Below are 26,492 nucleotides of genomic sequence, written 5' to 3' on the forward strand. Positions count from 1 at the left end.
TAATTAACGTTGCAACGGTATAAGTTACCAAAGACAAGACTTGATGGTATGGCTGGCTGTATGTGCATATGGTATGTTCTTGGTGGTATGATTATTAAAGCGAATCAGCAACATCCCCGCACAAGCTTGCAAGTTACCTAATGTACCTAGGTAGGTACCTAGGTACTTAGGTATTCTAATTCTTGTATCTAAAAGATCTACATTTGCCACTACCTAAGCTCTTCTACGTATTCACTCCGGTCGTGAGTGTGCGCCAATTTCAGAAAGTCGCTAAACCCCACGCGCTCACAAAGTATAACATACGAATAATCACCGAACCTAGGTACCTGAGTACCCTATGTAAAGCGTGTAGGTAGTTATAACTTATATGCTAGACGAAAGGAGTATGTTGCTCGTGGTTCTTCACAACCTACCTCATTCATTACCTGCTTCGCATACCCTAAAGTCTAAAGCCTCAGATCTCTGGCGAATCAGCTTGGGATAACCGCATCTGGTCCTTTCGGTAAGAACCAGGTTTGCCACATAGCTCGATGCATCAACCTGCGTTAGCGGATAAAAGTTTTACGTCGACTGGCTAGAAATGTATGTACTATGTAAGGGGGTCAGGGTAGTCAGGATGGTCGGGATGGGGGTGAGTTGCATGGTACCTGGTGTTCCTAGAATTAGGTACAATGGCGTGGCATTCAAGAGCCAATGATTTTGTCCGACTTCGGACATTTACAATTTTACCTGCGAAAAGAGTATTGTAATTGATCTCTTATGAAGCCCTGCTTAAACACCAAAAACATGAAGCCGTGATGGAATAGGTTTATTACACTTATATAAAATAACTTGGTGTTAGTTGTTTATATCCTAGTTACCTAGGTAGGGTAGGGTAGGTAGTTAACTTTATACTAATCTTTTAAAACATCTTTAAGAGCAATTATTTACTCTTATATACCTAGAAGTGAGGTAGATCATGCAGGTACCTACATGATGCATATACTTGCGCGTGAATGGGCTTTTAATTTCTGGGATGCACATGAATAATGGGTACCCAACCTAATGCATTAACATGTACTTTAATTGCCTATAATAATTGACTGGCAAGTGCTGATGTGGGTGGTACTCTGTACGTAATTGGGCGATTTCTGGTATATCCTTCGTCTTGGCTTTAACATCCCAAATTTACCCATCTTATTATTCATTCATATCTATTTCTTCAATGACAATTTTCCTTGGGGAACTATTAAACCAACTTTGAAGATTCCCAATTTTAAACGCTAAATTTATAACCAATCCAGCGTTAAGAAAGGCAACCGCTACGTAATCGTCTCTGAAATAGTAAAGAATATACCTAGTCGCTAAGGATCATCATGTTGTCACTCAGCCACTCGTAACCTTTACGTTCACACCCACAATAATAGGTCAATGGCTGTCTCATACTAGGTACTCTTCGTCTCGAAATATGATGAGCCATCATAATTTTTTTCTTCTACTACGCAATATTCAGCTAGATATCTGCGCCCTCGGATGGATCACCTTCCAGCAAACCAAATATCTTCGCCTACAGCTCTGCTGACCGAAAGGAATCTCCTCGAAGTGCGTTAGGATGCGGGAGAAAAGAATCTGTAACCTCAGTTAGAAACATGTGTTTGCTGTAAAGGTTAATAATAGGAAGCATATATATCTGTCTATCTCCGCCATGGAGGTAGGCTATCGCCCTTAGAGAGCACAGCCGTAAAGCGGACCTCACAAGCATAGTAGGCGGTACAAATATTACAGCCAGCTAATTACTAACCGGTAGAGTAGATATGATGGATGTAGCCAACGCGAATGGAAGTCTATTGTCGTGGCTGCGGTCCCAGGAGCGTTTCGAAGTCGGTTTCACGCGCGATTCATTGCCCACTACAGTAATCTTCATTATTCCCATTTCAGTGCCCTCCAACGAAGACCTTGGCTGTAGTATTGTCAATCCTTTATCTTCATTATTTGACTTATTGTGGTTGTAAATGCTCTTTTCAAAATGTACGGGTTATGTACGAGTAACCATGCCGGCCAGGCCCAATGAATCCCACGGCCTTCAGTAAATTCCCCAAGTCTACTGTATCCTGACATATGCTTCTTGGAATAAAAAATCTTATATGATATATACAGTTCATGGCCATAGCCCACATGCAAGAAAATAGTAACCTATACATATGGTTACATGCAAGAGGCACATCTATACGTGCTGTGCAAATCCAAGAGTGTTGTTTCCGCCGTTAAAGGCGACAAAATTGCTCTTGAAAAATATATCACCGTAGATCTGGAGACCTGCCGTCGAAGCTTGTAGACCACCGAAACAAGCTATTACGTATTAGCATGACAACTTCGTAGTGGAGCTGTAGTGAACTTACTCTGATCATCGACTTGAGCAAAGTTGATGTCAGCGCCTTTGACGGTAGCCATGGTGCCACCCACATCCAGCTGGAGATCAGGCAGTTGTGCGTTGCAAGGAAACGTAAAACCACCTTGCTGTTGGTCATCTACGGCGCCATCAACTTGCGCATAGTAGGCCTGTGTCACAGCAGGATCAGCCAGAAGGAGAGTGGTACCGGTGTCGGCAATCGCTTGTGCGCCGGCTGTAGAAGTCTGGGGTGTTCCACCATTGATTGCGAATTTCTCGCTTGTGAATTGCCAGAAACCATCTGTTGTATTGACGGGAACAAATGTCATGTCACCTGTGAACTTGCTCGTATCTATACGCCCAAACTCGTATGCGCCAACTGCTTGCGCGCGGAGATCGGCAGTGAAAACAGGCTCGGCGAGTGACGACTTTACATTGTCGAAGAACGTCTTCTGCGGAGCTGGTTGGACAGTGTTAAGCTGACTGAATGCGAGACCGAGTAGACCGTTGCTATTGGCATCATCGACAAAGGATCGGGAGACAGCGGTGGCCAACTCTACTGCTTGTTTGGTAACGGTAGCGCCGCCAATGTCCACAGTATCAGTGCCGACGTTGCCCGCAGCACCAGAGCCGTCACCGTAAGAAATCTGGAATGAGGCACCTTTCATGAGAGCAAATGTCTTGGATTGAGTTGGGTCATAGATAGTGTGGCCCTGGGTCGCGGCTGCGCTAAGCTGACTGTTGAAAACCCATAGATCGGACGAGCCGGAGTCGAAATCGAGATTCAAAGTTTGCCCACCAATGGTGACAGGAGCCAGATATTCGACATCGTTAGCCTCAGGGGTTGCCGTCACAAGACCGGTTCCGTTAGCGGCTGCACCTCCATTCTGACCCTTTTGACCGTGAGCTTTTCCTTTTCCCCTCTTAGGCTCTCTCTTTGAGATCATCTCGGTCTGTTGCTGAGCAGCGCCTGCAACGGATGCCGGTATGGGCATCCTATATTTACGGAGAGTTTTCAACAGAGCTCGAGGGCCATTACGGCCGGTATAGTTAGGGTTCGCAACTCGTTCAACCTTGTATACACCTCGTTTTTGGACTCTGACCGGGGAGGCAGAAGCCAAGGCCAAGAGCCCAAAGAGGAGCAACAGCTTCGCGAAAGACTGCATCTTCCTATAATCGTAAATGAAGTGAAAGAAGGATGACGTAAAAATATATACGTATCACCACACCAGGTGGATAAAATGAAAGAGACTCGGAAAGACCTGGCCTTAGTTGGCAGTTGGACCAGGAAGAACCTGCTAAGCGGAAGAATTTACAAAGAAGGGTAATGAAGCCAACGAGCTTCAAGGAGCAAGAAAGGATTAAACAGAAAAGAAACAAAAAAATAAAGCAGCTGCTGAATAGAAGTTGTCTCAGACAACAACGAACTTCATGGGAGTTGAAGCACAGGAAAGAGGGTAAACGAGAGCCAAGAGCTCTGCTTTTGAAGTAAAGACGAAAGCCAAGAGAAACGGAAAGGGGCGTTGTGGGGATTAACCCTGGTCGGCCATCATTCGATCTGCATGGAAGGCAGAAACAAGCTCCAGCCAAGCTAGCCAAGCTGGCCAAGGTCGATCCTAGATATGATGCATATTTTGTCTCGAGTGCCAGATGGACGGTGGAGTTGTTGACTGGAATAGGATCTGCGTCGTCATGCTCTCCGTCGCCAGTCGAAACGAGATCCACTAGGACTATCCCCAGACGGATGGTGTGGCATAACCAGTGGGGGCTGTTAAGTGACGAGTAGGTAAATTCGTAATACGAAGCTTGACTGGTTGAAAGGTAGAGATATCTTAGTGGACATGGAACCCCGGAAACTAATGCAGGGGCTTCGAGCCCCGTAACGGTTCCTATGTAGAGATTTGCGCTTTGATAATGCGCGGCTCTCTATATGGACCCGACCTACCGACAAAGCCTCCAAAAGTTGCCGGGTAAGCGAGCCATTCAGCTCATCCAGGCCATCATACCAGCCGTAGCCAATTCAGATGTGGAAGTATTGTTGCAATGCGGCCATGGGTGGGTAGACAGAAATGATGATGAGTTGAGTCCAAGTTGAAGACCTACCTAGAGACTCGGGTTAACGGTACGAAAGTCCCTAAAAACAACATAACTAATTATGACGGTATTCCCAATGATCAACTAAGATCAACTATGAGGAATAGATCATGACTAATCCGTACTGAGAAAAGATGGCCGTCAAGGGTTGCGAATACCCGCGAATACCCCAAAACAATGACCAGACAAAAAGGACGGTCTCAAATATTTAAAGGACCAATCGTAGAGCCTCGAACGGAGATTTCAGAGTGTTTCAAGAACGACGCAGGGTTCAACCCGAGTACGACATCAGAGAGCAGATCGTAATGAGAATACGATTGTACATAGTATTTTAAAGAGGGTCGCAGAAAGGGTCGAAGAACTTTTGGTTGTAGTATATCGACGCTAGAAGAAGCTTGTTCGTGATAAGATTTCTTCTTGTCTCGAGAGAAGTTGAGATGGAAGTTTCAAGTTCTTGGATGACATATTGACAGCTACCAGGTAGGTACGGATTAATGTTATGGTCTTTTATCGATAGGGACCTTGATATGCTTATCGGCTAGATTAGTTGCTTAGGTAGGTATGTACCTACGCTACAAGGTAAGTACATTCAAGTTAGCGTGGCTTTAGGGGAATTGAAGAGTATGTACATGTACATAGGTACCTAACGAGTCGGCCAAGACCAGATGTACCGAAGGAAAAAAAAAAGAAAGACAAAAGAAAAAGGATCAAGCCACATTCAACACGTGATATCACCAGCCACCAATTATCCTGTTTCGATGACCGTTTGAAACTGGCAAAAAGTCTCAACTTCCCAACCTCACATTTCCCACCGTATTAGTCTGTTGCCCCCCCGTCCCAACCCCGGAAGAGCTTCAGCGATAAGCAACCATCGCATCTGGGTTCCCCCCCCCGTAGTAGCGATAACAGCTTTTCCGTCTAATCGGAACAGCTCATCCCATAATCGCTACGGCATCCTGCAGACGATCGTCATCGCTGTCGTTATCGTTAGTCAGAAACTGCCATCATCATGTCGGACGACGATATTGAAATTACGGCGTCGCGAAGCTCGCGCCGCAATGCCGACAGACGAACCCCGCGATTCAGTTGGAACTTAGCGTACGAGGAGACCTTCTTCAGATCGCTATGCGAGTCTATGCAGATGGGATACAAGGAGAATCACAGCTTCAAGTCGGGTGCTTGGGAACGCGCCGCCATCGCTTTACGCGACAAGCACGGGGCGTATCCCGAGAAGAGCCATCTCATCAATAAGGCCGACAACGCGCGCAAGAAGTTCCGCATGTGGAGAGGATTAAGGGAGGATCCCGAATTTTTATATAACCCCACTACCAGGATGGTCACAGCAAGCGAAGAGGCCTGGAGAAGACACTTCGAGGTAGGCAGAGAAAAATATATATAAGGGGTGTCCAATGATATGTCCAATGATACTAACCGGCTGCGATTCATAGAAAGAACCGCTATCAAAAGCACTAAGGGGTCGTCCCTTTGACCATGAAGAGTATATGGAGATTCTATTCCCCGATGTTGTCGGTTCCGGCGGTGCACCGAAACGTATTATGAAGCCGAGACGGAGAAACCCCGACGGCAGTTTAGGTAGTTTACCAGGTAGTTTACCAGGCAGACCGAGCACTGCGGATCAAACCGTCATCGATCCATCCCTCGACTCGAGTATATACGCTCAGACTCAGACTCAGACTCAGACTCAGACTCAGACTCCGGCCCAAAACCCAGCTCAGCAAGCCCAACCGCTAAGTCAACCGGTGCCGACCCCTTCTGTTCCTCAGCCTATGCAGAGACCTTCGTCAACTACTATCCCACCCCGAACATCCATAACCGCAAATCCAAGTGCGCTTACGCCACCAGATGAGCACGTCCCGAGCACCCAAGCGCAAAAACGGCCGAATCCTAACACAAACCCTAATTATCCAGAGAAGCGTCGCGGCAGACCCTCGCGCTTTTCTTCCAACTTCTATACCCAGCAGTCCACTAATACGCCATCCTCTTCTTCCGCCGTCCCTCGCGCTGCTAGTCCCTCTGCGCCGCTCGGACTTCATTCGTCCTTTACCTCTACCAACCTCGTCGAAGACGGTATCTTATCTCTAGCTGAGGCCCTCAGGACCCGTAGCCCGCCTAAATGGTCGGAACAGGCAGTTGAGATCTTTTTCCGCGAATTCGCAGAAGAGGATGCCGACTTGCAGCTCAAAATCGCCGAGAAAGCTCTCACCGACGAGAATAAAGCCATGGTATTCGTCAAGATGACACCGGTGTTACGGCGACATTGGGTAGGTAGACTTAGGGAGGTCCACATGCGAAATCTAGGAGGCGGGCTGGGCTTAGGAGGACGAGTCGGGGAGGAAGCTACTTAAAAGTTCTCTATTCTCACGGGAAGCGTTGTCGAATCTGGTCTGGCTTTCAGGCGGAGTTCGGCGCACGGGCGTTGTTCAACAGCAAGTCGAAAGCGGCCGAGGGTGTATGGCCAAGGGCTAAAACTGTGCATGAAAAGCCTTGAAAGGTCCAATATCGCCCAAGCGGAAGATCTTACGACTTTGTAGTTGAGACGATTGGCAGCCAAATCAGCGCCAATTTGCCTCCAGTGGAAAAGCGGCCCATTGCCGCTTAGTTTCGCAACTACGTTATGATCTGAGCACGTATATACCTCTTATACTGCTTTACGAAACTTAATGGTATTATTTTAAAAGGGGCGTTCATTTCTCCTTAAGCCAAAGCTGGCTCTTTTTCTCCTGTCAACTTCATCTTTTACATGGGTTTAAAACGAGATTGGCAGGTTTGACGAAGATCATGGAACTTCCGTCGTCATCATATATATTTATTATATCCCGACGCTGAATTCATTGGCGGACTACTGGTATACCAGTACCATGTCACGAGTGTTACGCTCTATGCTTCTATACTCATTGATTCCCATGTACCAATAGGCGATTCCAGGTCAGCTACTACAGGTATGATTCTAGTTGGGTACTATTCTATCACCGAAGGCGCCTATTATAGCAAACAAGCTCGCAGGTCTTATTCTAAGAGCCGATAAAGCCTCCGGAATTAATTATTTCTATCAAACTGGGGGCCTCTAGCCATGAATGTTTTCAAAGGAGAAAGGAGGTATGACTTCTAAGCCTGATGACGTTTAGCAAGGAACCTAACAATAAGTAATCGATCTCCAGAAGGCGCCTTTACAACTCACTTCGATGGCATGAACCCATTTGGGACTGATCTGAGCTGTACCTGTATGAATTGAGAGGTACATAATACATTCCATACGTATACCACGGAACTCCCTGGAATATCACGTAGCAAGGCCGTTTCAAGAAGACTAGGTTAAGCTCTTCGTGTTGGTGATATAGCGAGCGGCGATGCTAGTTGAGAGGCCGTTAACGTGGAAATAATAAAAGCTTGCACTGCTGGTAAATGGTGCATTTCATCAATACACTTCTATGGCCAGTTTGGTGCGTGTGTCCTATAAGGTTTCCATAGAGTCCAAGGTTGGAAGTTCGTAAAACTTAACCATTCATCGAATCGCAATGTACTCTTAGGTCTTGATAATCACTCTCCTTCTCAAACCGTGTACCAGGATATATTTCCTCTTGAGGTAGTCTGACTCCCGCCCCGGAAAGGCAATTCAGGTACCTCTCGCGGATAACGCTCGGGGTCTAATGCTCTCGAACCCGATATTATGCCTCGTCAACAGCGCCACTGAACGTAGGTATACAGTTCGAAGGCGTTACACAAAGGTCAGCTCTAAGGTGCCTGTTGGGAATACCGAACATAGCTGGTGCTAATCCAGCATATCATATTAAAGGGGCGGCCAGCTATAAGACGATGAAGCGTATCTCCGATGGCATAACAGAGGCAAAGCACCCCGGGTATGAATAGGCGGTGAATAAATCTGTCCAGACTAAGATTATAGAGGCGGAAATGCCGCTGTGGGCCTTGATACACTTGGATTGGGGCGTAAGCTTAGCTTTCTTGTCGCGAGTCTATGACTTATGGTTCGATGCTCAAGTAGGTAACTGAGAAGCAAGATGATATTTTAGGAGAGGAGTGCCCATATTCTGTTACGAACAAGTAGGATAGGCAGGAAAGCCGCACATCCGCGATGAGGTTGGTAGTACTTGTGTGTAACACTGCTGTCAACTATCATTTCCTTTGTCTTTTCTACGCATAGGTATAAGTGTTAATGCTATAAAAGGTGAGAATGTTATAGCCTGTTTGCTGTCTCAGGGTAAGTACCGAGTGAGTATGAGACCATGATAACTTTCTCTGGATGCGGCTTATATGATATAGCTATACAGGGCTGTTGTTAAATTGTTAGATGCTTGACGACATGTTATGTTAGCTGTCTAGCCTTTAGTCGGATACATTGTAAGCCAGGGGCTTCCCAATACCTGACGTATAAAGTGACCCTAAGTTCGATAATCAGCTTCAAGGGTTAACCTGTGTAAAAGGTCAGTTTCTCCTGGTATAGGTGTATAGGTACGGGCTGTGTCTCAGTTAGTAGACGCCCCAAATGAAGGTAAACCAAGAGGGATGGATATTAGTGATTGCTATCCGAGGAGGAATTGTGATACCATGGCCGATGGTATCCAGAGGATTTATTAGCCCGGAGAAGCAGCTCGAACGGCACAGCCTGTCTTACAGTTCGTGGCCGTCAATGCAACCTACGTCTAGCCGCCGACCCTAATAAGATCTTACTGATGTAACACAACGAATCGAGTCATTGGCTTGTTACACAGTGGCGTATAATAAAGTGTTCCGATGCGGTATTGTGTTGCGTTCTTGGCTAAACAGCCGGAATCAAATGGCCATGTTTAACTGTTGTGCTACCACATTTATTGACCCCGTATTACTGCCGCCGCTCAATACCATAGTGGCACATTGCGCGAGTGACACTCAGAACGGAATAGGGGAGCGAATAAGATGTCACCTACGAGATCTAATGATGGTATGGCAGAAGCATGTGGACTATTAAGTTCGAGCCACTTTAAGAAGAACGTATCCTGATTAATCCACCTGTACAGCTCATTTTTGGGTGAGCTGTCTACCTAATGTGAATATCGTTTGGGTGGTATCGGTAGGCAATCTGTATTTAGAATACCACGCTGACGCTTGTATCCACTAGAGATTAATCGACATGAAATTTGGCCGTTTCCAGTCTGACCTCATTTAGAAGAAGTCCAACAGATAGGGATTGGGGATATGCCTAGCTGCCCTATCAAGGGCAATAAAACAGTGGTTCTGCTGGCTTTTCTTATACGTCTTCCACCCGAACCGCTCCACCTCGCCCGGAGTAAACTGCCAATACCTTAGAGGAGGACGGCGTGCTATTTGGAATGGCAGCTCCTCGTGAGAATCAAGATTTTGCATCTTGGGAGCGTGCGTCTTTATAGGAAGCAAGGGAGGTAACTCGAGGGTAAAGTTCCCTAACACCTTGAGATCTTTTAGTTGCGCAGCGACGCCTTGCTCGGGGATCTTCCGCCACGGGCCATGATCGTAAATGTCTAAAGATATGCGCAGACTATGCAGACATGAGATACGTGCTAGAGCTTCCCACAGCTCTCGAACTCTACTCTTAGGCCCATCTACGATAAACGGGGCGTACTCGTGAAAGGGAAGACTGAGTGACAAATCAAGGTGGCGGATACGTGTGATATATGGCGAAGGGTTATAGGTGAAAAACCTGTGCGCCGAGAAAAAGTCGTTGAATAAGAACTGGTGCGATTCGAGTATCGACTCTACAACCTCGGGAAACCTACACGCTCGGCGGGTTAGCTTAACAATAGCGAGTCTGACTGTAGCTGGAGATATGGTATGAGAGTAAGCGCGGGCAGGCTTTGTTGATGACTTACATCCGTTTACAGACAAGCATCATGGACATGAAGTTTGTACCATCTACGGACTTTTGCGTACCGTATTGGATTCTTTCCTCACATCTCCAGTGGCGGCTACCCCAAGTCGACGCCAGTCTCTTTTGCCACATTAATAAGTCTCCTTTGCCCGAGCTATGGGTTATGTCCACTGAAACAATGTATTAGCTTTAGTAATGGTAGAATAATCTTTGTGTCCTTAAAAGGGGTGGGTATGGCCGCTATGGATGAATGTATGAAATATGCATACTGTTCTTCTGGATAAGATCTGGATCCTCGTCATCTTTATACATGACGCATCTCATGTTGACCCAGTGGCCGTCTACAAAGTGTATATGCCTCCCGCGAAGCGTGTGGTATTTATGATCATAAGGCCCATGCCAGACGAGTTCATATATCATCCGTCTGATCTCAATAGGTAGGTTGCGGAAGAACGAGCTGGCGAGCTGAAGATCAAACCCGGGACCGTTCTTGTCTTCGATTGTTAAGGTCGACGTATTCTTTAGTTTCTTATGTTCGTGCTCCGAATATGGGCTGTTTAATCTTCTTCTCTTTAAGCTTGAACGGAAGAAAGACTTAACTTTCAACTGGATCGTACCGACAGCCATCTTAGCTAAGTGTCACACAAATCCCGATGAGAGATGAGAAAATGAAAGGGAATTACACCGGTGTATAAGAAGATAGGGCACGCGGGGCAGTCTAAATACTGTTACGTGTAGACAGAATAGGGGGTACAATCAGAGACAAGCAGTCATTATCGACATGCACTAGGGAGGCGTCTATCATTGCTCCTCGGTTGTGTTGAGACTAACACACAGGCTCGTACATGTTATGACCATGTCACCACCCAGACGAGAATGACATGTCTTACGGCATGATAACGACAAATAGACTAAGCCACCAGTAAGGAATTCAGACTTCGCCATCGTGACGGAGTTGGCTTTAAAGCTCGAGATGCATTCGTGGACAGTCATGCCGGAGCTGTTCTTTATCAAGGTTGTCCGTTAAAGCAATGGGGAACTTCCACCACCCATCTTGATTGGTCGTTTGGGCACTTTATACAAGTTGTACAGCGTACGCCTACAAAAGCTGTTACAGTCGTGTGCCATTAGGATGGTAACCAATCAGCGTGAAAGTTATACCCAGTTCAAGTTAACAGCGCCCAATGAGGAACAAGAGTTCTTCTAGGATCGCTTAGCTTTAACGGTAAGGCTAAGTATCAGGGTACGTGGTCATGTTAACGGCCGTGCGTAGAGTGGCAGTAGAGTAGCAGCAGAGTAGCAGTAGAGAGATGCCGGCCGGGTTCCCCGATCCAAAAACTATTATTTTTACATTCTCACACATACATCATCGCCTGTGATCAAGTTGAACAGTCAACCGTCCTCGGTCGGTAATATTCTGATCACAAGAATAGTCCTATCGCCCGATGTTATTGGGGATCCTGAAGGATGACTCTTTTCTGGCTTTCCAGGTGATCTGACGCACTGTACAATACATTGCGTGGCTGTGGCCGACGAATGGAATATGATGTCGGCGATGGATTCGAGACCCCTCAGGCCACACCCTCCAGGCCACCCCCCGAGAAAAAGGAGGGTACGATATATCTCAACTCTAATGCCAATACCAATGGGACACCTAGACAGGCCCAAGGGTCCTGAGTCCTGGCTGATGGAACACGCATCAAGTGTCTTTCTTTTTCAACACTTGTTTTTACCCCACGTTCTTTTTCTTTTCTCCTTTCAGCTTGGCCAACATATTTGAAGGAGCATAAGCCAAACCATCGTCACACCATTTTACATATCCTTCAACGCTATTCCCAACTTAAAGTCTTAAGTTCACATGAAGTTTACCACTTGGCCTGGCAGCCCTGTCTCCTCTCCCCTCCCCGGTCACAGCAGCACACTTTGCAGTTATTCAACATATCCATCCAACATATGCCTCGCACTGCCTCATGCAAAATGTTTCAAATCGGGTAGCGATAGAGCCAATATGGGAAAATATCACACCGTCATTCGTCAATGAAAGGATTGGAAAAATGTTTATCCCGGCCTATATCTTAAACAGTATCTCGGCTGCGGACATCGTAGAACAAATTTCCCTGCAAGCTACCCTGATTAACTAAGTTGCAGTACGTACGTACTCGATGCAATGCAATGCAATGCACGCTCCTCAGTTCCGAACAGCTGACGAACCGTCAAGCTCTGACTTCTGGTAGACATGTCGCCTAAGGATTTGCAAAGAATATCATTAGCATTATCTCTATTCCCCGGGCGGAATAATGTGCTGGGTCATATTGATCATATTGACCAACTAGTTCCCTTTCCCACGGTAGATTTGTCCGTTCTGTCAATACCTAGGTACCCAGGGTAGTATGCAGGTTACTATATTTTATAGGTTCTACACAACTCAGTACTGAAAACTATCCAAGCGGTCGGTAACCCATATAAACTACTGTCATAACTTTATCTCGTTGATGATAGGTACGATCAAAAAAATAGAGTTGGTGAGCAGAGCTAACGTTGATGTGCGTCGTGGCCTTGGGTTAGTTGGTGGTGTCGTCGTCCTCACCCAGTAAGCGGTGTCTTTGGGGGTTCATTATTTACTTTACCATCGGCGATAGTTATGATTCGGTTTGGCATGGTTAAGCTACCTATGTATGTAGGTAGTTTCTCTTATATGGGAGTAAGACGAATCATCATATCGAGTACCCGCGGATCTACTCATTTGTTCGGCCAGGGAAAACCTAATGCTCAAATTCGTCGAATTGGAACCCGAAATTTAATCAACCTCCAGGTTAGATTCCCCTCTAACGGGTGGCGCGAGCGTGGGAGGATCAACTTAGGGAGGGTCGTCAGCACTAATGCGTGAGATCGACTGGGGAAATCATGGTTAAATCTGTTGGTGTACTCGATAGGACTTAATCATGGGCCATGTTACGTGCTTAATGCTGTGGAATCGTAAGGTAGATCCGTCTCGCCTCTTCCATCTGATACGAATGTTAGAATTGACGAAGTATGACATATTGAGAAGAAACTGAGCGACCACACTTTGATTATGTATCATTCTAATGCTAGATTAGATGCTGTTTCTTCACCAAAGATGCTGGAATTTAACTGACTTAGGTTAGAATAAGCAATTCTACTTCCAACTACCTATCACTAATGTACGTCTCAGCCAGCCACGTACGCCATCGTAGGTTGACACCTGCGCTATCCATGGATGCGGGTTCATCTTACTTACACACACGTGTGTGCCCCCATGTTCCCTGTCATCTACCCCGTGGAGAGGATTTGCCCTGTAAATAATTGCCGCAAAGCCAAAGCGTGGGCGTTGTGGACGTCTGCCTGTCTATCTATCTAGTTACCTTCCTCTTCGATGAATTGGGGCTGTACATGGAAGAAGCAAAAGCAAAAGAAAAACGCTGTCAAGCATCATGTCAGATATATCTACACACCACCTCGACCCTCCGCGACCCCTCGCGGTGGCCGTTCCGCCTACAAATGACATATAACGTATGTGACCGACATGATGCTTCCCTCTCGTGCGGGTCAAATGTCCCCGAGTTTATACCGGGCATAGACCGGCGAAGATCCAACAGTCAGGCACCAATAGCGCTGACGGGAGACGACGCCATCCTTCCTGATATATCCGACTGGTAGACGCAGCAAGTAAACACCGGGAAGTATAATGGTCTGCGTAATGATTCCGCCAAACGTAGCGAGACATCTTATCGAATTCCTCTATCCAGATGAATACTACGGGGTCACTTCCCGGCGTGACACGATGAAACCGGTCTCGCAGTCTTATTCCCCTCCAATATGCCGTAGGAGGAAGAGGGAAAGGAAATACAATCTCCCTGCCTATCTCCGGGTGCGACATTTTCCATGTTAGCCAGGATTTACGTTACAGGATTTACGTTATGCGGCAAACTTGACTTCGTGTTGACCCGCTCCATTCCTTCTACTCTCAAGTCCTAAACTTCACTTCTGAACCCACGAATGGATATTCACGTGTAAAGACCAACCTCTTTATTTCCTTTTCCCTTCTTATAGCTTCTACCGAATTCATATAACACACTAGCCAGTCGGGGCTTCTCCTATTTTTACACCCTTTCCTTTCCCTAAATTTTACTAAAATCACTGCGCCATCTCTGCGTAGGTATGCAAGAATAAGAAGACCGGGCCTGAGGAGAATCTTCATCATCAATTCATTAATAAGCTACTTACCCTGTCGAGTAGCTATACACTCGTGTACACGTTCCTGGTATATACCCTTTTTCTCACCAGAGCGCGAATCTAACTCGTTTCTATCTCCGGGCTGGTAGTGCTCGATCTAGACATGCATGAACCTAAGCATTAGGTAGTCAGTTAGCTAATGGTTCATTTTAGAGGGTTGGGACACGTATGTTACTCACCTCAGATCCCCAGACTCCTTGGTTTTCTAGATATCTGCTCATTCCCCTAATCAGTTCAATCTGCTCCTCTGGTGCCAACCCCGTAATAGCCATCTCCATGACATTTCCAACGTTGACTTTATATTGTGCAATAAAAGTTTGGTAGTAGATGAAGGCGAAGAATCCCATAATAAACTGACAGTCCATTCTGTCGGTCATGCCACCGTGGCCTGGGATCGAATCGCCAAAGTCCTTGATCTTAAAGGTCCGCTTGAGTCCCGATGCGAAAAATCCACCAAAAGGTGCGATTAAGGATGCAAAAGTCGCCAAGACGATAGCGTGAAACTGCATGGGCTCGGTGGTGAAGGAAAAGCTGGTTCTCCCGGGAAGGAAGAATAGGTCAGGGAGTGTATAAGTATGCGGGAGGAACACTGGGTTGGGGTCGCACTCGAGACCGGTGAAGATGCTGGATCCAAGATTGTTGACAGGGCAGATGAAGTATTTGGAGCGCATCAGCACGTTCGTCAGAAGGGCAGCCCAAACAATAGTCATAATCCAAGCACCTAAAAAGCCCTCCACCGTCTTCTTGGGAGAAAGCTTGATTAACTGAGTTCGACCAAAAGTAATACCGCAGATGTAAGCGAAGATATCATTAGTGATAACCAAGGCCGCGGGCAGGAAGAACCAGATCATGCCCTCGAAGACGTTGTTCATGACGAAGTGAGCCTGCACGACGATCAAGTACAGCGCCATATGCGTCCAAGCAAAGTTGGTAAACTGAAACTTCAGGTGTCCGGCCTTGAGGTTGGCGACGAAGAAGACGAAGCCGATGACATATAAGACGAAGCTGATAAAGCGATGGTGCGTGGCTAACGGGAGCAGAACCTTGTCGACGAGTACGATATGCTTAAAGTAGTAAATGACGGTCTCGCCGTAGAGGAAATACATGGTGGTAGCAAGCCAATACCAATTCAAGCTCTTGGTAGGACGTAGCTGTCGGGCTCGACTGGGGACACTGGCAATGGCAATGACTTCTTTGAAGGATACGATTTGTACAGCCGTAATGCAAGCGATGATGTATATGTGGCCTGAAAACAGAGCTGCGAAGAAACCTCCTATCATGACGAAGGTCCAGAAGGTCCGCGTAAGGAAATTGGCCTTTTTCTTCTCGTAGTCAGTCATCTGAGGCTGTTCTGGCGCTTTCTGTAGAGAATATAATACGTCAGCTCCGGGATCCAAGAGTCTGCTATGAAGTCCAGTTACTAGTTATATCATAACATACTTCGCTAATGCCGTCTAGTTGAGGCGAGCTTTTAGTTTTGATAGGAGATCCTGATCCATCTTCGCTTATTTCGCTGAAACTAGATCTCCTGCCGTCGGAAGAGACGTGGCCATTGAGGCTTCGACCGGGGAATCGAACACCACGACGTGGTTTTGTCATGGCGGTTATTGCTTATACGCTTGCGTGTATATATGCTGGCGTGAATGGAGCGGAACTGGGCAGCGAGTATACCAGCTACTAGCTAGCAATGGTCTTGTTGTGCAAACGCGACAACTATTTAGCGAGTACCTTTGTAGCTGAGCTGAGGAGATGGAGAGTTCTCGTTGGTTAAGGAACAGCAAGATCGGCTGGTCGGGGCTGTTGAGCTGAAAAAGATACCGCGCCGGTGTAGAGACGGTAGAGACTGTAGAGACTGTAGAGACTATAAAAATTATGTGTTCCTTAGATAGTCCAACAACTCTAAATTAACAATTTGGTAGGACAAAGGGCGAAGCGTTGAGAATCGAAGGGTGAGGGGAGGGAGGAATGGGAATATCGGATCGTCGGCTGGTGGACACTTTTAAATCTCGATACTGAATAAAAGAGGTGATGAGAAAAGAGGTAAGTTAGTCAATATGACGATGAAGAGAAGAGGTTTATTCTTTTCTTTTTTTCTTTTCTTTTTCCTTTTCCCCTTCTCACGTTGATGTCAGCTGCTGCGGTCCCTAAAGAATCCCGAGAGTCCGTGTTGTTGGGCGACGATATGTGCACTCTTTTTTTCTTGGTGATTTTTCTTGATTTGGGGCCGCGGTTTTCAATGATTGCAGGTGCTGATGGGCTGAGCTTTAGCACTAGATTTGTCTAACCGCTAGACCTTGCAGACCTTGCTTCCAGGTTGTTAAGGTTGTTTGCCCGTGGCAACGCTTGGCTACGTCAAAATGTGGCTCAGGCATCAATAAAGTGTGGCATTGCGATGTGGCATGCAATGTGGCATATTTCCATGTCTACTGGACTACCTACCTAGGTTACCTACATAGGTACTGGACAGTTCTTAAAGCCGAATAGTGGACATGTGTCGTCATCCCGTCTATTCAATCAACCTTATCAACTTCACATGTCAACATGCTATTGGATACCTTAGGTACCTAGTGGACGTGACCTTAGATAGGTAGGTTAGGTACCTTGGATACCGAAATTTGTTGAATGCATATGCAGGTAATATTAGGTAAATATCCACTTCACTAATGATTCCTATTCACTACCTACATGTACTCTTAAACGATAATCCACCATGAGGCCCATAAAAGAGCCTCAGATATTATCTTTTTGTACATGTAAATATCTTCGAAGAAGCGAGTAGGGCTACTATGTACGCTAATATCCCTAGACCTCTAATAATGATAATAATCGATACACACATCTTTCTGAGCCTTCCAAGATACAATTTAAACCAACAATACCCTAGGCCGATGTCCTCAATGCCACTAAAAAGGTAGACTGAGTCGTATAAATGACGTGATTCCGGTATCTTCGCCGGCTAGATGGCTGGCCTTGTCCAAATACGCGATCAAAAATGCCTACCCTCCGAAGAACCGTCCCAACTCCTCACCCTCTTCCGGTGTTACTGCCAGCTCCAATAACTCATGCGCAAGCTCTGCTGTTTCTTCTGACACCAAGTCTTCTGAAAAATTGAGTCTTCCTAGACTGAGCAGGTACTTCTGCGATACCCCTGGTGGCTTGGCCAGTTTCCCTGACACATTCACCAAGTCAGCAGTCAAGGGGTTCGTGATGATCGTGTGTAATAGTAACACCGAACGTGCTACCAATGTCTGTAGTTCCTTTTGTGAATCGTCATCCTCCGAAGATTCGTATCGCATGTCGCCATCGTAGAGCTCGTCTATACACGAGGAGAGCAGGGTGACGAGGCGTGGGATAGCATAGTCGTTAATGGCTAATTGTGCAAGTCCGAAGGGGGACCTTGCAAAGGCCGCCAGCGTTCGAAGTACGGCATTTCGAACACCCCGTTGTTTATACTGGTCGATTTCCCAACGTGGCTTTTCGACAAGCTGATGCGAAATGCGCTCAATCAACGCACCCGCCACAACCTCCAACGTCCTGTCAGGACTGATAGGTCCGATGCTTTCGGGGAACACCGACGTGCATAACCATCGCAGTATGGTCAAATAATCCTCTACTGGATGTTTTTGACTTAGATGTAGGAGGACGAATTCCACCTGGACCTGACTCCAGAAATCAATTGCAGGGTCTGTAACACCGTCGACGGGCTGTGAAGCCGCGCATCCCAGGGCGGTTAAATACAATAAAGAGAGAATCTCAGGTGTCGAGATATTCTTGTTGAAATTTCTCCAAGCTTCCTCTGGCGGATCACCAGGACCCTCATGGTAAAATCTAGGAATTCCTACCTCAAAGCACGAGTCCATAGCAACCGGCAGAAGGGAGGGTGCAATGTACGGAGAAACAGCGACGGTATATAGCTGTACGGTCAAATATATCAACGACACCAGCTCCATTATAGGTTCCAACTATAAAGTGGTCAGTCAATGCTCCTTAATTTCGTTGAGAAATTGGATACCCACAACACCCTCCTTGTGACAGCTACGCCACAGTTGAATAACTTGCTCGCAGAATTCTATCGGTAGGCGCATAGGGTCGTGAGGATCTCCGATGACAGCCAGTTTCTGAAAGAGGGTAGAAGCAAGGCTTTCCGTAGGTCTCGACGGAAGCCGGTAATTAGCTAGGGACTCGAAAGCCAATGGGCCGCCACGTTTAGAACTATGATTAAGTATCACCTTCATATACTGCTAGCCATCAGTATTCTGTAGATCATATATTGACTACTTGCGAGGTCCCGAAGACGACATACATCGAAGGAAGCGGTTCTGGGTGGCGCATCTACGTGTGTAAATTGTGCGCTACCAGTATCGTTCACACCAGTATGATCCTGCATGACTGCGTCTTCCGAGTGGGTTTCCAGCGCTGCGATAGGACTATCGGCAGCCAGTCGTTTCCTCTTTCCTTTAGTAGGAGTTCTCGTTAGTCTTGCAGGCGGTTCTACCATAGCGCCGGCTACAGCACCGGTATTCCTACCACGCCGTCCCTTGCTCGGGCTACCGGCCATCTCAACATCTTCAAATCCATCTGCAATGCCCCACGATTTAGCAGCGGCATTCTTCTTAGGCGTCACGGGCCCGTCTTTACGCCTAGCGCGATCCAGCTCGTCTTTGAGATCTCGCCTTGTAAATTCAAGTTCTGTAGAAGCGGCCTGTTGTGCCGCCTTAGCAGCCTCAAGAGCTCTTTCATGTTTTGATACCTGCTCGGCCGCCTGCTTCTTGAGTGCCTGAAGCTCGCGCTCGTGATCTTCGCGCGTCTTCTCCAATCGTTTCCGGACAATGCCTATCTCTCCGTCTTTGGTTGTCAGTCTCGTTTTTAGGTCTAGTATCTGGGCTTGTAAGGCGGATATTTCGTGATTCGACGGTATATTGGGCCTTTGAGTTTGCGAGGCTTGGTATCTTGGAGGAATAGAAGGAGCCGGTCGGGGTAAAGGAGGCGGTGGGCGAATTTGGCTATATGATGGAGCTGGGGCGCGAGAAATAGGTTGCTGGGGTTGACGGGAGGCAGTAGAAGCCGGCAGTGGATTTCGAGAGGCTGAATGGACAGGCTGATGGCGGAAGTGATTGACAGGAATAGGCACCGGGCCACCCCATTGTTGTTGGTATTGTTGATATTGCTGTTGGGGAGCTACCCTCGATGGTAGCTGGGTTGTTTCTTCTGGTAGGATGGAATTTCCGCGCAGTTCGTCTTGCACGACGGCATCATCAAGATCGTCGTCTTCGAAATCGTCAACGAATTGGGGCTGAGTCTGAGATTGTTGGTATTTCTTCTGTGCTTGAGTGAATTGAATGGCATTATTCTCGAGTTCCTGTAGGATGTTCGCATTGAGGGTATCGAAGTCATCGTCGGAAAAATCGTCCATGGCGACTCGGGGAGTCAGGATTGGCTATATACAAGCCCATTGGCGAAATCATACGACTCGTAGTATTATTTTATTATAAGTGTTGAGTTTGTCATTAATGAGGTAGACTGTTTTGTTTTGTCAACGAGGGAAGTTCAATGTGTTACCTTTGGTACCTACTCTTAGGCTTGTTTATCTTATCGTCTATCGTCTATCAATTTCATAGCTACAAGGCAGTACCTAGATTTCGTAGCGCGTTAAGTGGTGGATCCCAGAAATATTACGTCAAATATAAGGTATATGTACGTCAGTAGGTACCTGCATGTACTATTTATATCTAGGTACATATTTACCTATTGAGGTCCTCAACTCAATTGCCCACTTACATAGATACATGTAGGTACTCGTCTTATATTTTCTACCAGCTCAGCTTTGATTCCCCAAATTTTAACCTCTTCTCATTACCAAGGATACCATCATAGCAACATCGTGCTTCTAGCTAATAGCGCACAGTGGCTAGGCTAAAAAAGAATAGTAAAACTACCCTGGAACTACCCTGGAACTACCCTGGACCATAATCAGCTGGTTGCCTTAAACAAGATGACCCCAAAGTTGACTCTATCTCTATCCAGCACTGACATCTGGCTTGGCAGATGTAAAAATCGTGCTGTGACCTAGGAAGGATTCTCCATTCTGTAATTCTATTGGATGAGAAACGTGGCTGAATGAAATGATGGTATGTAGCACGACGACTGCGGTCAGATTCCGAATGTTTCTGGAGGCCTCTTGTCTATATTATTGTAAGAATTTAATTTTTAATTTTAATTGGTGTGTTTAGCTAAATAAATTCATTTTTGGCTTCGTCCTCGTCAGAACGCTTTGGGATGTCTTGAGAAACCTATATCTTGTCATCTTTCCCCCCTTTTCTCTCATCAAGTGCTCTCATTATCGTATGGCATACCTCTAATACATTTACTTTATACTTCACAAGAGTAAACATACGCAACTTACCTGGATCATGGATCCTCAGAAGCAGCAATATTATAATAAATATCCCCCCGCTGGTGGACCTCCAGGCCAGCCTGGACAACCTCAACCGGGATATCAGCGGCCTCCACCCGGAGCTTCGTATTACTCCCCCACCGGGTCGCCTGCTCCTGGGCAGCCCCCTTACCAGCAATCGCCTTACTCTTCTTACAACGTACCTCAGGGCCCTCCTCAGACTAGTCAACATCAATACCAACCTCAGCAGTATCCGTCAGGTCCGCCTCAGACTCCGGGACAATACACTCTACCTCAACCTTACACACCTCAACAGCCACAGCAGGGACAATACGGGCAACCGCCAGCTCCATACACGCAATGGGGCCCTAGTTCTCAGCAGGGCCCTCCTCCCAGTGCTTATTCACAAGTCCCGACCCCTTATCCTCCGCCGCCGCAACAATACGGAGGTCCTGTAAGTATGACATTGGCTTTTTATCTACTATAAATATTAACAATTACACGCAGCAGGTTGCTCCGCAATGGTCACAGTCTCAATACCCTGAGCCCGGTTATGGTTACGGCGTACCACCGACCCCCGCGTCGCCTGGTTATGACCTAGCTCAGAGAGCGTTCGTGGCCCCCGTCGATACGTCGGCCGACGTTGAGACTCTCCGCAAGGCTATGAAGGGCATGGGGTGTGATGAGACGGTTCTAATACGCGTACTCACATCATCCAAGTACGAGAATCCGTGGACGATGGCTCAGCTTGTCGGTGATTATAACAAGCGCTTCATCCGCGACTTAGCCAAGGATATAGAAAGCGAGACACGTGGGGGTGTAGAAACTGCACTCCTCGCCCTGATCCGAGGACCACTAGAACAGGATGTACGAGTCCTCATTAAGGCTCTTGATCGAGCCGGCACAGATGAAGATGCCCTTATGGATGTTCTTTTGTGTCGATCGAATGCGGACATTCGCGCAATCAGCGCCGAGTACAGGAGACTTAAGGGCAACGACCTCCTGGTAGATATCAAAGACGACGTAGATGACACGTTATTCCGGCTTTATAGCATGGTACTTTCCGCCACGCGTGCTGAAGACGCAGCGCCCGTAATCAATTCGGATATCGACCATAAAGTGACAGAGCTGCAACGCGCGACCGAGGGCACGATCGGCGCCAATGCCGTCTCCGTGGCGCAAATCTTCACGAATTCTAACTCTGCGCAGCTAAACGCTATGAGCAGGACGTACGAGAGGATGTACCACCGCTCGCTCGAGGAAGTCATTGAGAAGGAGTTCCGCGGAGACATGGAGGACGCGCTCCTCTACATGCTCGAGAATGCTATCGACCGAGCGCGCTTCGATGCTAAGAGGTTGGAGCGGCCACTATACAAGACTCCGCGCAAGGATCGGCTATTGATCAACAGGGTTGTCAGTCTGTACTGGAATCGTCCACGCCAGGACGCGGCCAAATCTGCTTACCAGATACACTCTTCGGCTAGGACATCATTGCGTGCTGCGTTTAGGAGTGTCCTGAGTGGAGATTATGAGGATTTGATGGTTGCGTTGATTCGCGAGAGAAAGTAAATGGAAGCTCTTAACTTTGGAGTAGGTACGCTTAATGAATCGATATGGAATAGCTCGTCATAATATTTTTTTCTTTACAGGGAGAACCTTTGCGTCTCGTGTGTACTAGGTTAGGTTATTTTTCTGTCTTGAGAAATAAATGTTGTTGACTATATTCATATTCACACTGAAGTTGCCTAGGGTTGTATATAACCTATACGACGTGAAAGGTATACAAAACAGAAAATAGTGCCGAGATAAATTACTACATATTAGTAAACTCCATGTTTAAAGAAGGGAAGAAAGGTCTTATGCATATGTGGATTATCTTCTATGTGGGGATAAGTGTAGAGTGACATAGTATAGGGATCACTTAATAATTAATTACATCAATTATAAGTAATAAAGTATTTAACTAAATTAGTCCACTATTAAACATTTTCTTCTTGTAATCATTGATTTACAATTCTTATAAGTTAGTCAATATATTCTATATTCTTAGCCAGGTACTTAACCTAAGTAGTTAAACATCGAATATATCTACCTCCTATGATTTATATAGGTACCTACCTATAACTATGGGTTCAATTCAAAAGAGGGGTGTGGGGGTATCGTGGATCGCGATATGGTGCCACGTGATTTCGTGTTAAATTGGCTCGGGTGGTTTGTGCAATCCGTGCTGTGTTGGACCGAGCCAGGCCGGTTGGTAAACCTAGGGTAAAGGAAGAGCGCCATTTTTTTTATTTTTGCTTTCTTCTTTTTGTTTTCCGCTCCCGTTTTCCTGCTGCAGCGGTTTGACAGGGGATAAGTCGATCTTACCTCACTTTAGGTACCTAGGTACTTTTTTTTTAATCTACCTTAAGTCAGATACCTACATCAATGTATGGAAACCTCCAAGGCAGCAGAATTTCATAGTCATTTATCTTTTTTAATATTTCCACCTATTTTCTTCCATAACTAAATTCTGTTCACAATTAAATGAAACCATTAATTCCAGGAAGAATAAGAAAAACAAAAAAAAAAAAGAGTTGGCTCCATAGAATTGCTGCAGGGACAACGTGTACATACCTACATGTATGTGATATGTATGTACAAGTACCTAGGTACCCATGGCAAAAAAGGATCTGCCTACAAGGTACAGGCCTTTTGTAGTGGCTGCAAGGCGCTGGGGCCAAGCGTAAATCTAGGGAAGTCTTAGCGCACATGATCCCCCGACAAGTAGATCCAGGTGCGCCCAAGGTGTACCTAAAGAACCCCAGCCAAAAAATACATTAGGTAGGTGCAGTTCGCGCGACTTAGACCGCGTAATAAACGGCCAATGGCTTCCCGCCATTTCTTCCCCTCCTAATATTGGAACCCATTCGCTACTTTGGATACTTTGCCCGAGTTGACTTGTTCCTGTTCCCTTGGATCTAAGCCAAAGTCAACGTCAACGTCAAACCTCCTCTTTCGACTTTTCAATATCACCACATATGGGGGCTTAGTTAACTAATTAAACTGATACTTCTGTCGTCAACCCGCGTCGCGTCTAACCCATGGCTGGATTTTAATTCGAGCTCTTTTACTATTAATTCCCGTGTGGCCGCACTTATTTCGCCTCCTCGCTTCACCTATACATATATACTACTTATAACATATATCTATGTCTCAGTCCTAGTCTCAGAGCTTTTTCGAATGCTAAGTTTGCCGAGTGTTGCATTGGCTCAACGCGACTATAACAATCCGAGTGTTATAAGACTTGATCTATACTTCCGCAATAACCGCGACTCTGACGACGACGCAACGCGTACACCTCGCTAAGCGACATCATCGCCCAGGAAGGAAATCCGTCGTTTTCTAGACGTGGAATCCTACCGCTTTCAACAATATCTACCACTACCATCTAAATAGGCTGGCTTCAAGACATATGGGTTTATGGGAAAACGCGATTGATAGTTTCTGATTAGTTGAATTGCATCTACATCTAACAAGACGCGACAACCTCGTGCCTCTGGCCGTGGCACTTTCTCTAACATTATATTTAACCCAGCTAACTTTTACACTGGATCATGTCGCAAGTCAACGCCTCAGGTTCCTTGACGGGCCTCGGACACTCGTCACAATCTCAAAATATCCCAAGTTCCCAGAATCAACCACTCAATTATTCAAGCAACGATTCCCAAGATACTACCGCCTCCAATGATACGGACCGTATCTTCACTCCGCCCGAAAGTGACAGTGAGGGCAGCAATGGAATAAGAAACAGCCATGGCTCGAGTCAAGAGTCCCAGCTCCTGCAGCTCTCTCAGCTCGCTGCAGCACAGCAGAGGATGGGCGAGGTAGACGGGGCACCTGCGGCTGGTGGTCAATCAAGAAAGCGAATGGCCGACGGCGTGGTCAAGCACAAGAGGAATAGCTCAAGTGTGTCTCCAATTCGACCTGGCCACTCTAGAAACACTAGCACCGTGAGCATAGCTTCTACCTCTAGTCGCATCGGAGAGGTAATTCGCCAAGATCTAATAACGCATTACTGCGGTCTCTGCTAACTCAATCGTAGCTATCGGCTGAATTGAGGACCAAATTGTCTTACGCCATGGTCAAGGTTAACAATGGCTGGCAAGGGCATTCTATCGATGAGGTCGAGTCGCTCGCGTCTCAAGTTGCCTCTCCCACCTCCAGCACATCTACGTTGCATGGTAGATATGGGGCGTCTGCAAGCCCTCGAGTTGCAGTTGCTCCTATGAGACACAGGGCTTCAAGCATGGTTACCAGCCCTACGACGCAACATCCATTCCAAGGTCGCTCGTATGAGCCATTATGGAAAGAGGGTAACATGAAGTCATCTGCTTCAACATCACCCAACACCCAAGTGCCCGCGCTAGCTCCACCTGCACCTATACAACCACGTCAGCCTAACCAGACCCATCCTCGTCGTAGTTCCAACGCAAGATTTGCACCAGCTTACCTATCTCACCCGCATCACGTTTCTCCCCATACTCCGGCCCAGCCAAGTCCGTTACAAGCCACTCCGGGTCACGGGAATATCAGGACACCCAATGTTGACCCTATCCTCTTTTCTCCGCACCAGAATGTGCGGGAGCAGGAAGCGTTGGAGACGCTGATGTTTATGAGTAGCCCTGGAAACTCGGCGAATGTAAAGCATGCATTTCCCTCGTCTCTCCCTTCATCACAAGGGTCGCAACCAGTACAGCCGTTACATCCGCCGCAAACGCGCAACGGCGGACGAACTGCTCTCCCTACCTCGCGACTGGGTTCAGGGGCCGAGGCCGGGAATCAGGGACGCAAAAGTTTACCAACGGCGCGGCCGCAACATAACCATGCGCCCCAAGTCAAGCGCGTAGGATTTGAGAAGTCACCGGGTATCTACGGTGGGATGGATATTGATGACCCGCACGTATCTCCGCGAAGTAGAGGCACACCTCGTCGCCGAACGAATGGATCGGCTCCGCGACCATCTTTATCTATCCCTGCTGGCCTAAGCGGCCCGTCCCGGCCGAGAACAGCACTGCGGGGCGACGACATAGAAAGGATGCTCGACCGGGTAGGGGCAGATGACAGCTCGGACTCGGAGGGTGAGATCCATATTCCCCAGAGTAGAAGAGTGAATGGCCCAGTGGTAGGGGTTTGACGCAATATTCATTTTCATGGGGTTGCTATACGGCGTACTTGGCGACTGAGATTGTCATTTTTGTCAGTTGTCTCGCGTATATACATGTTTTCCGCATTGTCAAAAAAGGATGTAATTTTTTTTCTCGGCGTCGCATTCACGACCATGATGCATTAAGCTACTGGGGGTTTTCATGAGATGACACTGGGGATTGCAGGAGCAACTGGGTGCATTTACGGGAGATTTATGAGCATGATGACTTGGGGTAGATGTCGTTGAGGTGTATATGTTGGAACGGGTGATGGGTTTCAAGCGTAGGCTACCTACCTACCTAGTACCTATCTTGCTTGTCTAAGTATGGTTATCT

General features: G+C 46.9%; 7 protein-coding genes across 7 annotated transcripts; 3 read left to right on the forward strand and 4 right to left on the reverse strand.

Moving 5' to 3' along the window:
• Nucleotides 1-2,097: 2,097 nt before the first annotated feature.
• On the reverse strand, nucleotides 2,098-3,916 carry F4813DRAFT_244564 (acid protease). The gene is made up of 2 exons (XM_049240074.1): nucleotides 2,379-3,916; nucleotides 2,098-2,328 (listed from the first exon to the last, which is right to left on the reverse strand). Exons 1-2 carry the CDS (start codon nucleotides 3,532-3,534, stop codon nucleotides 2,204-2,206), a joined length of 1,281 nt encoding a protein of 426 aa, XP_049095720.1. The 5' UTR covers nucleotides 3,535-3,916; the 3' UTR covers nucleotides 2,098-2,203.
• A 1,555-nt stretch (nucleotides 3,917-5,471) lies between these two features.
• Nucleotides 5,472-6,828, forward strand: F4813DRAFT_393341 (Myb/SANT-like DNA-binding domain-containing protein; the record flags this gene model as incomplete). The annotated part of the gene is made up of 2 exons (XM_049247407.1): nucleotides 5,472-5,837; nucleotides 5,911-6,828. The coding sequence occupies 2 exons, from the start codon at nucleotides 5,472-5,474 to the stop codon at nucleotides 6,826-6,828; spliced, it is 1,284 nt and encodes a 427-aa protein (XP_049095721.1).
• Nucleotides 6,829-9,399: 2,571 nt separating this feature from the next.
• Nucleotides 9,400-11,036, reverse strand: F4813DRAFT_244560 (uncharacterized protein). Its single transcript, XM_049240073.1, has 3 exons — nucleotides 10,592-11,036; nucleotides 10,324-10,492; nucleotides 9,400-10,226 (listed from the first exon to the last, which is right to left on the reverse strand). The coding sequence occupies exons 1-3, from the start codon at nucleotides 10,947-10,949 to the stop codon at nucleotides 9,641-9,643; spliced, it is 1,113 nt and encodes a 370-aa protein (XP_049095722.1). The 5' UTR covers nucleotides 10,950-11,036; the 3' UTR covers nucleotides 9,400-9,640.
• A 3,611-nt stretch (nucleotides 11,037-14,647) lies between these two features.
• F4813DRAFT_383048 (phosphatidate cytidylyltransferase) lies at nucleotides 14,648-16,175 on the reverse strand (the record flags this gene model as incomplete). Its single annotated transcript, XM_049245889.1, has 3 exons — nucleotides 14,648-14,689; nucleotides 14,756-15,937; nucleotides 16,017-16,175. 3 exons carry the CDS (start codon nucleotides 16,173-16,175, stop codon nucleotides 14,648-14,650), a joined length of 1,383 nt encoding a protein of 460 aa, XP_049095723.1.
• Nucleotides 16,176-17,091: 916 nt separating this feature from the next.
• F4813DRAFT_373363 (uncharacterized protein) lies at nucleotides 17,092-20,377 on the reverse strand. The gene is made up of 4 exons (XM_049244807.1): nucleotides 20,149-20,377; nucleotides 18,880-20,096; nucleotides 18,593-18,814; nucleotides 17,092-18,538 (listed from the first exon to the last, which is right to left on the reverse strand). The coding sequence occupies exons 2-4, from the start codon at nucleotides 19,987-19,989 to the stop codon at nucleotides 17,573-17,575; spliced, it is 2,298 nt and encodes a 765-aa protein (XP_049095724.1). The 5' UTR covers nucleotides 19,990-20,096; nucleotides 20,149-20,377; the 3' UTR covers nucleotides 17,092-17,572.
• A 436-nt stretch (nucleotides 20,378-20,813) lies between these two features.
• On the forward strand, nucleotides 20,814-22,921 carry F4813DRAFT_373365 (Annexin). The gene is made up of 2 exons (XM_049244808.1): nucleotides 20,814-21,424; nucleotides 21,478-22,921. The coding sequence occupies exons 1-2, from the start codon at nucleotides 20,987-20,989 to the stop codon at nucleotides 22,537-22,539; spliced, it is 1,500 nt and encodes a 499-aa protein (XP_049095725.1). The 5' UTR covers nucleotides 20,814-20,986; the 3' UTR covers nucleotides 22,540-22,921.
• Nucleotides 22,922-24,238: 1,317 nt separating this feature from the next.
• Nucleotides 24,239-26,451, forward strand: F4813DRAFT_244981 (uncharacterized protein). Its single transcript, XM_049240075.1, has 2 exons — nucleotides 24,239-24,998; nucleotides 25,055-26,451. Exons 1-2 carry the CDS (start codon nucleotides 24,567-24,569, stop codon nucleotides 26,144-26,146), a joined length of 1,524 nt encoding a protein of 507 aa, XP_049095726.1. The 5' UTR covers nucleotides 24,239-24,566; the 3' UTR covers nucleotides 26,147-26,451.
• The last annotated feature ends 41 nt before the right edge of the window (nucleotides 26,452-26,492 follow it).

Source organism: Daldinia decipiens, assembly GCF_022478715.1.
Source record: "Daldinia decipiens strain CBS 113046 unplaced genomic scaffold F4813scaffold_43, whole genome shotgun sequence".
Classification (NCBI taxonomy): domain Eukaryota; kingdom Fungi; phylum Ascomycota; class Sordariomycetes; order Xylariales; family Hypoxylaceae; genus Daldinia; species Daldinia decipiens.

Bases quoted from the DNA above. Each gene is read 5' to 3' on its own strand.
- F4813DRAFT_244564 (XM_049240074.1), bottom strand. From the start codon at position 3,534: ATGCAGTCTTTCGCGAAGCTGTTGCTCCTCTTTGGGCTCTTGGCCTTG. The intron at 2,329-2,378 runs GTAAGTTCACTA...AATACGTAATAG, and splicing joins TGCTCAAGTCGATGATCAGA to CTTGTTTCGGTGGTCTACAA.
- F4813DRAFT_244560 (XM_049240073.1), bottom strand. From the start codon at position 10,949: ATGGCTGTCGGTACGATCCAGTTGAAAGTTAAGTCTTTCTTCCGTTCA. The intron at 10,493-10,591 runs GTATGCATATTT...ACATTGTTTCAG, and splicing joins AGATCTTATCCAGAAGAACA to TGGACATAACCCATAGCTCG. The intron at 10,227-10,323 runs GTAAGTCATCAA...CCGAGCGTGTAG, and splicing joins ATGCTTGTCTGTAAACGGAT to GTTTCCCGAGGTTGTAGAGT.
- F4813DRAFT_373363 (XM_049244807.1), bottom strand. From the start codon at position 19,989: ATGGACGATTTTTCCGACGATGACTTCGATACCCTCAATGCGAACATC. The intron at 18,815-18,879 runs GTATGTCGTCTT...GATGGCTAGCAG, and splicing joins CCAGAACCGCTTCCTTCGAT to TATATGAAGGTGATACTTAA. The intron at 18,539-18,592 runs GTGGGTATCCAA...ACCACTTTATAG, and splicing joins GCTGTCACAAGGAGGGTGTT to TTGGAACCTATAATGGAGCT.
- F4813DRAFT_373365 (XM_049244808.1), top strand. From the start codon at position 20,987: ATGGATCCTCAGAAGCAGCAATATTATAATAAATATCCCCCCGCTGGT. The intron at 21,425-21,477 runs GTAAGTATGACA...AATTACACGCAG, and splicing joins CGCAACAATACGGAGGTCCT to CAGGTTGCTCCGCAATGGTC.
- F4813DRAFT_244981 (XM_049240075.1), top strand. From the start codon at position 24,567: ATGTCGCAAGTCAACGCCTCAGGTTCCTTGACGGGCCTCGGACACTCG. The intron at 24,999-25,054 runs GTAATTCGCCAA...ACTCAATCGTAG, and splicing joins CCTCTAGTCGCATCGGAGAG to CTATCGGCTGAATTGAGGAC.